Below are 13,660 nucleotides of genomic sequence, written 5' to 3'. Positions count from 1 at the left end.
GTGGTGGTGGTGGTGGGGGGGTCCTGTCATGTTTTGACAGCTCAAGCATTTTCTTTTTGTCCACGTTGTGTTGGTTTTGGAGCAGCTTCAATCCAATTTATTATTTTATATAAATAAATATCCTCCAATATTCTTCTATTCACTAAGTGAACAGAACATTAAAAAAAATATCTGCTGGCGCGTTGTTTTCTGCGTCAGCCCATTATTATGGAAGAGAGACATTGGCACATATCCTGGGGAGACAGGGACTGGGTGGCACACTGTAGATAACAGAATACTTCTACTACTGCGGAAAAGTTGCACTTGACTCAACTCTTCTTGCAACGATCTGCAACTTATCTGACAAGTTGCTGCACCAGCCGCTCAATGTGTGCAAGCATACATTAGCAAAAAGCCTATACTGGAGGTTATACTGGAGGTGGGCAGGAGCCAGGATTCAAACCCCGGTCTCCTGCATAGAGGACAATGTTCTTATCACTGCACTATTCAGCCACACAGTCTCCGCAAAACCTTCTTTGTGGGCATTTGTGTAATTGCAACGGTAACTTGACGCAGCTATAGAATCTAATGTGACATCTTTTTCTACAAACTACTGTATGTAGCTCGGCTTTTTTCCATTATTAGTATTGTGAAGCAACACTTCCTGTTTTGTAGTAGTTCAGCAGTAGTTCTCCTGCATCCGTTCGCCAGCGATGGTCTTTTGTTTGTCCTCTATGTTTCAAGTTAAGAACCCTTTTTTGGAAAGGCCTAAAGTCCTAAATGGTGAAAAAAAAGGCTGTTTAGTAAAATTTACAGTGTGTGTCACAACGGTGCAATAATCACAAAACGAAACATGAGGTCCAGCTTACAGTTTGAATTTAAGAGCTAAGCAGGAAGTGGAAGAAATCATTTAAACAAATGGGCCACCATGTTCGTGTTCATAATCCATTGTTAAATGCATCCATGTCATCTCTGCTGTAAGTTACTTGATATAATTTTAATGGAAATAAAAACACGAGCAGGAACAAATCCCATGCAAATGCAATCCGAAGGTCACCTGACTCGAGGCAAAGCAAAGCAGGATTCCCTCCTGTCCCGCTGCTTGGGATTCATTCATGCGATGTCACACTTTTCAGAGAGTACACACCAGTCCAGTCCCCCAACAGTCGTTAGGAGTGATAATCCCATAATCAGTGCAATCCTTAATGGGTTGTTTCGCTCTGAAGTGTCTCTGGCTACAGTGTGTACAGCGTCTCCCTCTGCCTTAACAAGGTTATGCAGATTTATGGTAATTCGGTCTAATCCCCGGGATGCTGGGACTTTGGGGTCTTCAAGTCGGTTAGTTGGTCTTTTCTGTGCCATTGCTCTCCGGGTGGCATGGGAGTCGCACTGAATGAGCGATGGAAAAGGTGAGAGGGACATGAAGACAGAGAGAGAGAGAGAGGTGTGATGAAGTTTGAGAACAACCTGGAGGAGGGAGACTTGATGAATGGGAGGATGAGAGTGGAAGGGCAGCTGCCAGGAGATAAAGCAGTGACAAATAGCAGCACGAGCAAAGGGCTGAGAAGAGAGAGACGGGAAAAGAGCTGGGAGCTAGTGGAGCGCTCAGGCAGTGTCGCTTTGCTGTGTTTTGCCTTTATACTGTGACATCTTTGGATTTAAAATGATAGGAGGTCATATACAGGCCCTCCCACACATTTAAACTACTCAGCCTTAAAAGCCAGAGAACTATTGATCACAGCACTCATATTAGAAGATGCTAAATGCATTTGGTCTGAAATGATTATCATTAGAAAGGTGTTAGTCTCAGTATGCTGCAAAATAGAAAACTCTTCAGTCCTGTTTGCATTAGTTATGACTAAAATCAGCTGTAGGTTTATATAACTTAAAGTTTCAGTATACTAAGATGAAATGCTGTCATTGTGATAAGTTATTAAATATCAGTATTTACTGAAAGCCAGTACTACACAACACAAAACAACGCAGCACTCACTGTCTCCTCTGCATGTTCATTTTGCACTATTTGTTTCTTGGTTCGTCTTTGATTTTCTTTTGTCAGTGAAGAAGCTGAGCTTTCCCCAGTTTTACATCAAGGTGTGGAATAAACATCCTGATTGCCTTTCGAGTCTCTGTGCATCACCTGACAAGGTGCTGCTGAAGTGCTTCAGCTCGTCTTGTCTTTTCATTAAAGCAGGCAAAAAACAAACCAAAAAAAAAAAACCATTGAGACGTGTTTGATGCTTGTGTCTTTGGAGTGCGAATGTTTCCACTACTGCACAGCCAATTAGAGGCTGATGATGTGGAGGGAGGGAGGTGCAAGTAATCGTCTCAGGGATGCTTCTAACATGTGTCTCCTGATCTGTGACAGCTGATTGTGGAGCTCATTTTACTCCCTTTACTTCACTTTAAAAACATGTTTTCAAAGCTGGTTTCAGGGCATCAGCAGCTTTTGTATGTTTCCCACAGGGGGGGCGGGCATGGTCTTGGCTTCACTGAACAGAGAGAACAACTTATTGTATTGACTGTTGAACTTGATCACGCTCAGCGTCAGAGTCAAGTTTGTACAAGAGCTCTAAACTGCTTATCCAGTGACAGGAAGGGTTCGTTACAGGAGCTCTTGGTTGCTGTTTGTATTGATAAGACATTTAGAAAAACAGAGAGCACATTTGTATTTGCACTTACCCCCTCGTCAGCTGTTAGCTGGTGATGTTACAGCTTCAGACCTTTTCTCACAGCCAATCTACTGTGACTGTCATTAGAAATATGCAGGATGTAACTGTGTTCGGTGTGTTTAAGTCCATTTTGACAGCTATTAGTCACACCCTGCTCCTTTTAGGATCTCTCGGCACAGCCAATTAGCAGCTGATGGGTGAATCCGTGCAACAGTTTCACTCGTCACTTGTTCAAATCAACCCGAATAAATACAAACATGCACAGTGTTAGGTTCAGTAGGTCCTGCGCCTGACAGAGTCTTAATGGCGGGAACTAATCGAGCGATTCTGGGTGACAACAGGTGAAACACTGAGAAAACAGACACGTAATTGGAGCGAGTGTTTCATGTCTCACAACCACAAACTGCAAAGACAGTCCAGCTATTGAAGCTGCAAAGTACAAATTCGCTTCCAAGTCGACTCTTTTAGCAGTTTGTAAAGGAAAGAGCCGGCGGTTACAACACAAAACCTAGACCTGAGTGGTACACAAGATTCCTACAGGTCACTGCAGCCTGAAAGAAACGACCTCAGAGCAACTAAACAAGTAAAATGTGTCATAAATACATAATTAAAGACACAATTTGACTTTTGCATTTTCTTACAGTTTCTGGGTGAAATTTAAAAAAGCGTGGTGGGTCCACGCTGGACAGGTCACGGACCTGCATGGACCTGAGTGTCTGTGTGTTGAGTTTGGATGTTTTCTGTGTATCACCCAGAGACACACAGCTAGGTTGATCGGTTACTCTAAATTGCCCATAGGTGTGAATCTGAGTATGAATGAGTATGGTCTGTTTCTGTATGTGAGCCCAGTGGTGGACTGGTGACCCGTCCAGGATGTACACTACCTCTCAGCCAATGACAAGGCTTCTCACACAGGCACAGTGAGAACATGCGAGCGCCACAGTGTACAGCTGGACGTTCAATAGGACCTAACGAGAGCAAGAGCCAATAAACACACCTAATCTATGAATATACTGTATCGTATCAGGACACAATCTCTTTCCTCTTAGAGGCATCAGCAGATGCTATCCTTCCTACTTGGATACATGCCCATTTGAGATCAGAAGGCAGTTAGGCATGGCAGCACAGCGGGCCCCTACTGGGCACCAGAAAGATGGAGAGAGTGAAGGGGGTGTGCGGGGCGGGGGCGGGGGCCAGGTTGTCAAATGAGACAAAGAGCAGAAAGACAGAAGGAGCAAGGTGCCGAGGGTGGGCAGCGAGTCACAAGAGAGTTTACAAGCTCCGAGAGTTTACAAGTATGTGCTCGCTTGCGTCTGTGTGTGTTCTTTTGTGTGCCCACTCGCGCGGCAACGCGTGGGCGTGTGTGTGTGTGTATGAACGAGAGAAAGGGAAGACGACAGCAGAAAAGACAGAGAACCAGCAAGTGTGTGAGTGAGAGACGAGCGAGTTCACACCAATAAAGTGCAATGTGACTCACTCCTGACTCCAGCACTAGTGGAGCTGCGTCGCTGTGTTTACACCCTCCGAGTGAAACAGATGGAGGGAAATAACTTACCACTGGAGAAGACCCTCAGTATTGTATTTGTTCTGCGCTGCTACAGTAGCTATAGCAACTACGGGACTCTTTGTGTAATAAAAAATTGATGTTGTTTGATTCTGGGGGACGACCATGAGGTTATATATATATGTACATACAAGATCAATCGAAGCTCCAATGGAATCCTCAAAGCTGTCCTCACATGCAAACCAAGCTACGTGTGTGTGAGCATCCATGCGCTCAACAGGGGTAAGTGTCTTTCCACAGAATAATAATTCCTCCCTGTGCTGGGAACATATGTAGCTTGATATGAAGATGTGTCGCTTGTGCAACTCAAGCCCCTCAAAGCCTAAGGGAGCACAGAAGCACTGAGCCTTTAAATTCTCAGGTGGAAGCCCTAATGCTGCAGAGTGACTCAGGATGAAGAGCAAGACTAAGGAATAGTGAAACCTCCCCTGTTCTTCTACTTAGTGGTTCCTTTGTAAAAATGTACATTTTGATAATAAATTATTTCTCAAGTGATTCTCATTATATTATTCTCATTCTTTTTCTCTGGATTCTCTGAATATTATAATTCGTCTGAGTCGGAGAAATTCAAAAGTGGAGCGAGCTGGTCTAGATTATTACCTGTGTTACTGCTGATGCACAATAAAACCTGAGCATTTAACTCTCCAGCATGCAAACACACATTCACCTCACCTTCAGTGTATATGTAATACATGTATTCAATAATGACAATAGCTATTGTGACTAATACTCCAACCTCGATGGGATGTTACTTCACGGGCTACAGTACATGCACCTACTAATATTTTTCTTATTGTCCTCAAATTCAAAGCAAACACCAATACCAACATTTTAGTCTGCTTGTTTCTAATTTCCCTACTCTTGCAACAGTGCACCTTTACCTGCTCTGTATTTGTGAGTGTGCATGACAGTGGGTGGGTGTGTGGGTGGGGGAATCGGGGGGGCAGTTGCTATGGAGATGAAGTGTTTGTACTTCAGCAGTAGAACGGTACCATTCTCCCCAGAGGACAGTGGCTTCAAAGCTTGTAATTGGGCCAAGCCTCCTCTAAGGAGTGCTGAACAGACAACAACATGCGACCCGAAAAGGTTGCTGTGACCTCTCATTGTGGTCAAGTACGTCGCTGGTTGTTGTTTTGGAGGCGCGCAGTGTGTCTGCCTGTGCAGTCCAATCTATATGGAGCTGCACGGATATCAAACATGGAGGATCACTGTACAGTAAACAGAGAGGGTTACACACACGGAGGATCACTGTACAGTAAACAGAGAAGGTCTGAAGCCAGGGGATAACGGTGCATGAAGTACCTGAGCCTCAGGGCTGGATTTCAGACTGGGCTCCTCTAAATGCTCCATCTACTGATCTAATTAGTTTGGTTTTTAAAAATGACTCACATTTATTTATTGCTGCAAATACAGCAATTCAGAACAAATAGAAAACAAGACAACGGTGAAATGTCCCCCCCCCCCACACACACACACATGAGTTATGCATTTCTGTCAAGGCCACCGATGAGCGTCTCCAAACAAACAACACATGCTTTGGCCAGAAACAAGAAGGACGCTGTGTTCAAATCGAATTATTAAATTCTGCCTACAGATTGGGATCACATACAGATGATCAGTGCAACAACTACTTCCTGCAAAAGACACATAACAAATATGTGAATAAATTATAAAAGCGATTTCAACTCTGAATGCTCTTTACTCATATACTGTACATAAATCAATGACAGATGATTTGACAATTAAACTATCTATGCAAAGGAGTCTGAACCTGGTCTCTTGTTCATGTTGCATCAATAATCTAATAAACATGTGCATTACAGAAATCTACTTGTTGTTCTGTTTCTTGTCTGGTTGTTCTGTTCTGGTTGGACTCAAGCGTTGGACAGGTTCTGTTAATGTCAACTCATGCATCTGAACATACGTTACATAATCCCTTTTTATGGAGGGCAAATTTATTTTACACTCCCGTGATGTATGAACAGGCTTCACAGCCATCTTTAGCTATGTGCCTAAGGATACTGTATGTACTGTATATACACTGCCCATCCAAGAAAAAAGTCACAACCTGGATATAACTAAACAAATAGGTAAGAGCCTCCCACTGGATAATTACTGCATGGAGGATTATTGTTCAGCTGACATCATGTTATTTAACCTGAATTGATGCAGTGAGTAGCTTCTCTTTTCTTAAAAAACAAGTCTGAAGACACATCCTGTGGTCGTGGAAAAGATGTTAATCTGTTTTAGAACAGTCAAATTATTAACATGAATCAAGCAAACATCTAAGGAGATTGATAAAACTACTAAAACTGATTTAAGAAGAAGGTCATGTGGTCTGATGAGTGATGAGTGTTTCAGAGAGCATCACACATCATTTTCACACATGGATTGGCCACCACAGAGTCCAGACCTTTTTTTTTGGACAGGTGTAGAAGTACTCTATCAAATGATGGGAAGCAGTAAAATCATGAGCAAAGAGAGGCACACAACTGTCTGCAGATAGCAGAAAAAAGTTTCTGAATGAAGGATCTGAAAAGAAAATCTGAAAGAAATGTCGAACGAGAGGTTCCTAAAGGGTTCCTCTGGAAAAAGAAAAGAGCTGTGTATTTGTGTTGTACCTCACCAAGATTTTAACAGAAGAAAAATGCAACAACAAAATATAAAGATCTTTTATTCTGACAGAATCGTATTTCACCACCTCACCAAAACCTGTTTTGACGCAGGACTGAACGTCCTGATACCCACTAAATGAAAAATAAAATTCACTATAAAACTAGTATTTGTTTCTATCAAAGACGTTTAGGGAAAAACTAATGGATTGACAAACTGCTGACATATTTTAAAGACCTTTTTTTTTTCCCATACAGTACTACGCTAGAATTTCTTGTTTGTCAACTTGAAACCACTGTGTAAATGAAATTCAGCAGAAATGACCAAGATTGACTTTTGTCCTGTAGTGGCACCAGTGGGTTTGTGGAAACACTTTATTGTCCTTTTAAATGACACTTAGGGACCTAGTTATAAGACCATTTTAAACAAAGTTAAGTTACATTTTTCAAACAAGATGTGACAACAGTGTTCTCCAAGTCTAAGCATTAAGTATCCTCAGCTTGTCATCTTACCACATTATTCTAAAACCAGTTCTCCTGCAGAGGAGATGGCTCTGTCCTGCTCATTCTACCGTCAAAGCTGCTTTATCCTCCTGAGTTCCTCATGAAATAGGTCTCATCACGTGCATGGGATAAGGTCTACTCTTGATTAGAACTGGTACTCAGTTGCAGTAAAACAACAGCAAGGCATCAGATGAATTAATGTGCACTGCACTGCTGTGTGGACGCTCACAACACGCGCTGTCTTTCATAAAAGCTTCTCAGCTGTAGATAGTGGAGCTGTGGGGTCGCAGTGGATTCAGAGGTAGAGCTGGGAGGACTGAAATGAGTTATTCAGATGTGAGCAAATCTTTCCACCATGCTGCAGTTTAAAGTTCAGTCAACAAGTTTGCAAGTTTGCTTAAACTGTGTTTTTTACCTCAACGGCCCTGAAATTAATGAGGATGTCTAAATTGCATCTAGTGTCCGCTGATGCTGTCCCTCCATGCACGCCTGCTCATTACCCTCAGCCACTAGACGCATCACCTGCATGCTTGGTCTGCCTGACCAAGGCAGCCTGCAACAATCAATAGAAAATGATTCTACACATTTGGCTCACTGGGACAATATTTGGAAAGCACTCAAGTGAACGCTGAAGCGTAACGCTCAAGAGCTCTTCTCATAAATGATCATCCAGTGCACAGAGAAGCTCCCCGTCAAACGCCAACCCATCGCAGTTCAACATATCAACACGGTGGAATGAGTTTGCAGCATTCCCGTGAGCAGGGGAACATGTTCACCTTTGCAGTATTATCCACGCTTATCAGGATGGAAAATGAAGTTCTGCAGGATGAACGTCAATAACCCAGCTCCCATGTCTGTTTTCAGCTCGACTGCACTTGTGTGGAGTCGCTTCTATTTGCACCTGTGTGTCAGGAAACCTGTGTTCAGCCCTCGTTACATCCTGTCTGAAGCTCTTCTGCTGCCGTGTCTGTTGGGGTGTTAGGAACAAAGCAGAACACTTGATGCCTTTTGAACTGCTCGTCCCAGGAGCACATGGTGTCTGGTGAACGGTGGTTGTTGTGTTTTATAGCCTCTAGAAAAAAAAAAGGTACCTGAAGAGTTGAACTGTTGGAGCCACAGTTACTTCACTGCACTACGGCTCTCATCCCGTCAGCGACTGATGAAACTGACTGACATTTGGATTCCATGAAAAACAAAAAGCCTTTAAAGCCACTGTCAAACCTGAGCTGATAAAACATTAATAGTGCTCATCTTCCACTTTTCCCTCCCTACACCACAAACAGCCACCATCATCCTCGTCGTCTCCATCACCCCTGAGGTGGATCTCTGCAGGAAATGTGCCGTAGCGGCTAAAGAGGCACGTTTCAAATCTGGTCACACATTCAGAGAAGGGGAATTAAAAAAAACAAAAAACACACACACACACACACACGAATGATTTGCATCTAAGATAACAGCGCCGCAGGGGAGAGAGGATGGACGCAGCACGGGTATTTTGAAATATGGACAGCTTTGAATTTCATGCCCCTGGGCTCTATGAAATATTTAACAGCTCAGATATATGGTTTGTTTTGTTCCCTCTCATAAGATTCATTGATAGGATGCAGATTTTCATTCACACTATTGTCTGAAAAGTGCAGTGAAGTAGATGTATTGAGGTGTCCAGTAGCTTTTGCATAAAACTATTTAGCATATCCTTAATAACCGAGCAACAGAAAACTGCACGGCCTTAAACGAACCTCCAGCCTGTGTCTGTTTCCTCTGACAAAACCAGTGAAGACAGCAGCAGCATGAGACGTTTCTGGTGACATTAAAGCCGGGGAGGATGTGAAACAACCTAATGTGTGCTCTCTTTAAAGTATTGCGCTGTAACCTTTCAGAAAGACCCTCATGTGGCCTCCTGCCAGCATCAGTCCTGAAGGACAGATGTGTGTGCTGCAGCTGCACAATTCAGATCCCGAAATGTGAGACAGTTGAAATGAACGTGTGATCAAAGATGTGTGTGGAGGAACCCTTCACTGCCAGCATCACACTCATCAGTAGAATTACAGTAAAAACACACTTGTGTGTGTCTTTCTGATGCTTTACTTTATTTCTGGGTTGATTTTCCTCAGTTATAACCCGTTTCATATTTTATAGATATATTATAGTATTAACCATGCAGCAGGAAACGTCTTTATTACGCAAAACAACTGGTCATGTGGAAGCTTAGATGGTTATAATGTCATTTTCGGACAGTGACGAGTCAGCAAATCAATGATTAATCGAGCTTTAACGAACCAAATGCGCACCGGGAACAGGTTATGTAAACGATCTAACTGACACACGCCAAACAATCATCTTACTTTGACTGTCGAATTTCCTAATGATGGTGTCCAGAAAGGTGTTCTGCGGAGCCACATGGCCCCTGCGGACCGGCATCTTCGCTGTGGTGGCCCCTGGACTCGGAGAGACGACGCAGGACTTTGATTAATATCTACGTTTCTCCTTTTCTCGCAGCCGAGCGCACGGTGGTCACCGCGCTCCGTGCATGGACGCTCGACGCCGGCTGAGACTCGGGGGGCAGTAATCCCGGGGGACAAAGTTTTCTCAAGTTGCTCAGAGTGACGGAGGTTCCTGATGGAAACACTGAGAAGACGACAGGTCTGGAAAACAAGAGTCGCTGGATGCGCGGAAGGTCTGAGCCCGTTCCAGCCTCCAGTTTCCAGGTTGAGAGGAGCGATGGTGTATGTTTCGGTCCCAGGAGGGGAGGGGGGGGGGGGGGGGGGGGGTCAGGTAATATTCCCCTCTGTCTCACAGTCGATGGAGCACAGCACACCTCTCATCCTGCGCTGCAGCCCGCTCTCGTGAAGCGGACTCAAGCTGAAGCTGTGGGAGCAGCGTCACCGGAGCCATAGTTGAGGCGCTGTGCTGCGCTTCTTTATCTGTTTCCCAGTCCTCCACCTCCTCCACCTCCTCCCTGTGCCCGTGAAGCTCCGCGCGTTTATCTGGGGAGAAAAACAACACAACGATGCTCAGAGAGGAACCAGCAGAGCGCAGACCTGCGGGCTGGATCGTCCGGAGCTGGTTTTTGGAGGTGCTCTCTGTAGCTCTGCTCCTCGCTGCGCGCTCACCCGGATGACTTCAGCTCCACCGGCGTCTAGCTGCGCCTCTTTTAACCCTTTGCTCACACTTTTCAGATGATGAACACCAGAGTAGACGCGCTCCCGGCTCCCCTGACGCTAGGTTGTACCGGGGGCTCCCACAGTGGGGGCTCCTGGTTTTCTAAAGGATCTGGTTCAGTCGATCAGTGCTCATGAAGGCGGCCTCGTCATCAGTCCAGTTACCGTCCACACGTCACGTGCTTTGTGTTATCACACACCTGCGGTCTAACGGCTGTTAACAGGTGCGCGGCCTCACCTCTGTCTCTGCAGCCTATGGGATGGATTCACCTGACACACACACACACACACACACACACACACACACACAGGCTCTGTCTGCTCCATGTGTACCACCCTGTTCTGTTTGGTAATAGCAGGCTACCCCCACACCCGCTGCTGATCTTTACCTGCTGCACCGTCAGGTGTGTGTGTGTGTGTGTGTGTGTGTGTGTGTGTGTGTGTGTGCTGGGGGGTGAAACGCGGGTGAGACGCTGCTTCATTGTGTTTCAGGTTGGATGGGGATTCACCACTCAGGTGACGTCACACCGCCGGGGTTCCCCCCTCCGCGGTTCTGGGGATGATGCCTTCGAGGGCTGTCCGATATTACAGTTTCAGGTGAAGCGCACACGGATGACTGAGACCGAGCTGCAGCTAAAGCAGCCTGTCAGTCCGGTGACGGCCAAATGATCCTCCATCAAGAGGATGATGTTCAGTTTCTGTTGAAGCGATTTGTAATCATTAGGGTTGGTCTGCATTATTTAGTGGGGGGTTTGTTATTTAGCTAATGGTCGGTGTATATTGTCTAAATGGGTGGGGGGGGACTAAATACCAGAAACACCTGTCAGTATAATGCAATTGAACTGAACAGCAGCACAAACTCTATGAAGTCAGTAAAAACTGACAGTAATTACCTTTATCATCACTTGATGAGTGCAGGCTCCCTAATAAATGAATTAATTTAATATACACAATATAAAGTTAAGCTGAACCATCCAGGGAGTTCCACTTCTCTGTGATGAAGTTCGGTGCAGCAGTGGTGGGAAAGTGTGTTTGAACAAATTAGGTTAAATTAATATTATAATACACCTTAAATAAAATAAGTAAAAACAAGATGCAAATCCACACAAAAATGAAATTGTATGATTGTTAAAACACTTCTACTGGCTGGCATTTGTGTGTGTGTGTGTGTGTGAGAGAGAGAGAGAGAGAGCGTGTCCTGCGGACAGTTCTTGTTTGTCGGACCGCACTTGAAGGCAGCACAAGCTCAACCCCCAGGCTTTCTTCAGTCCCTTTAAAACCATCACAACACTGTCCTGTGCCCACCTCAGGACTGTAACAGGCCTTGGCTGGACAGGCTACAGTCTCCCTGTCTCCAGGTGTCAGGTCCGGGTCTAAAGCATCGCATTTATCAAACAGACCCGCACAGCTGCATGAATGCATTCATTTCTCCAGCGATCGGCGTTTTAATGACTAGTTAGACATGATGAATTGCAGCCTTGCAATTGAACGAGGCCTGAAGAACTATCCATCAAAATGCGACATTTTGGTGTGAATTAAAAATGCATCAGCTCCCGCTTATTACATCCAGTAGTATTTACTACAGCAGCTGAACGCCTGAGGAGGCGTGCTGGCCTTATTCTCCCTTGTTCAGTCAGCAAAAGAGGGAGTGAGGAGAGAAGGAAGGAAGGAAGGAAGGAAGGAAGGGGGGCACAAGAAGGGAAAAAGACAGCAAAGGACACTTTCTATAGCCCAGTAATAAATAAATGTCTGACTAAGGAAGTAACAAAGCTTGAGGCGTCACTTTGACAAATCCATTAAAAGCTACATCTTCTTATAACCAGTCAGTCGTTTGGCACCAAATTAAATGCTGTCATCACAAATTTCCCTTTCTACACAAACACAAAAGTGTTTTCAATGTAGCCATTTTATATATTAGCCAAGTGAGGCAAAGAGGCAGTGACCAGCGGCAGAGAGCCGTAATGAGCTTTAATGTGTAGGACCTGACATCAAAAGTTAGTGCTAATGGAAAAAAGGGAGAGGAGACAAGTTCAATAAAAGCAGACAGAGCGTCACACAGCAAAAGAGGGTGAAGGAACAGTCTTGAAAAAGTTTACACAGTCCGCTGTAGGTAACAGGAGAACGGCAGAGGAAGGGCCAGTCGTATCCCACATGTGCAGAAAATGTTTATTGGCTAGTCCAGTGGAAAACTACTAAGATATGCAGTACATCGTCTTTGAACATACAAATAAAACATATATAAATGCATAATAAGCCTTACATGGATTGTATTGTAGATCCTCTATAAATACATATACAGTGGAAAAAGGCTCTACAGGCTGAAGAATACACAAAGTTTCAGAACAGGAACTCTATGATCAGCATTAGCATCCAGTCATATGATGACTAAGGACTACAGAACAATGTGTGCATCAACAGGGACCTTTCGTAACATATTCCTCTCTTTCATCCACCCATCTATCCATCCCATAATCCTCCATGTATCACCCAGCTGGCTGTCAGCGTGGCGCTCTCACCCGGCTTGGCATCGGTACTCTCTCTTGTGCATACACACATTCACACAAACGCACTCATCGCACCGCCTCAGCGTCTGGACAGGTCACCTCCTGTGAAAAAGAGACACAGTGAGACTGATAGCGTCATAATTCACAGGCATCTTGTGTAATCATTTAACACATGCATCAAAAAGCAAACTGCTTCCTCTGCAGGATTAATGGTGGAGCGTCTCCAAAGCACGTCACCTTCACAACAAGGTGTGTCTCAACAGAGGGAGGTTTTTAACAATAAATTCGCTGTTAGTATAGCAAATTACATGAAATACATGTATTATATGTAAAAATGTATCCAGTCTTGTGTCTTTAATAGGTGTGTGTATGTCAGGGGAAGAGCATCAGATGAGAAATGAGAAAACTTGCAGTGGCAGCTAATATGTCTAAGTGTGTGTGAGAGCACGACCACATGCTATCCAAGATTGATCACCGTAACAACCGAGTCTGTCAGACATGCTGTCTGCTGGAGCAGAGCACCGCAAGGGGAATATGAGCTAGGGGGGATGTTCTCTGTCATATGTGGCTACATCCAATTAACTAACACAATCAGCCATGTTGATGAATGGATTAACACATAATTGCAGAGGTGAGACCCTGCACTGACTCTTTCGTTGTGAGC

General features: G+C 44.5%; 2 protein-coding genes across 3 annotated transcripts in view; both read right to left on the bottom strand.

Annotated features, from left to right (window-relative positions):
* The window catches only part of kcnh2b (potassium voltage-gated channel, subfamily H (eag-related), member 2b), a 179,576-nt gene extending 169,508 nt beyond the window's left edge, over positions 1-10,068 (bottom strand). For both annotated transcript variants that reach the window (XM_026362964.1, XM_026362965.1), the window contains exon 1: positions 9,677-10,068. In XM_026362964.1, the coding sequence (XP_026218749.1) occupies positions 9,677-9,752 (76 nt within the window). In that variant the 5' untranslated portion in view covers positions 9,753-10,068. The remainder of the gene's footprint in view (positions 1-9,676) is intronic.
* Positions 10,069-12,655: 2,587 nt separating this feature from the next.
* Positions 12,656-13,660, bottom strand: part of scospondin (subcommissural organ spondin) — a 56,743-nt gene continuing 55,738 nt past the window's right edge. Inside the window, exon 117 of the mRNA XM_026363287.1 lies at positions 12,656-13,098. Within this exon, the coding sequence (XP_026219072.1) occupies positions 13,076-13,098 (23 nt within the window). The 3' untranslated portion in view covers positions 12,656-13,075. The remainder of the gene's footprint in view (positions 13,099-13,660) is intronic.

Source organism: Anabas testudineus, chromosome 2 (assembly GCF_900324465.2).
Source record: "Anabas testudineus chromosome 2, fAnaTes1.2, whole genome shotgun sequence".
Taxonomy (NCBI): Eukaryota; Metazoa; Chordata; class Actinopteri; order Anabantiformes; family Anabantidae; genus Anabas; species Anabas testudineus.
This window is presented reverse-complemented; position numbering and strand designations above follow the sequence as displayed.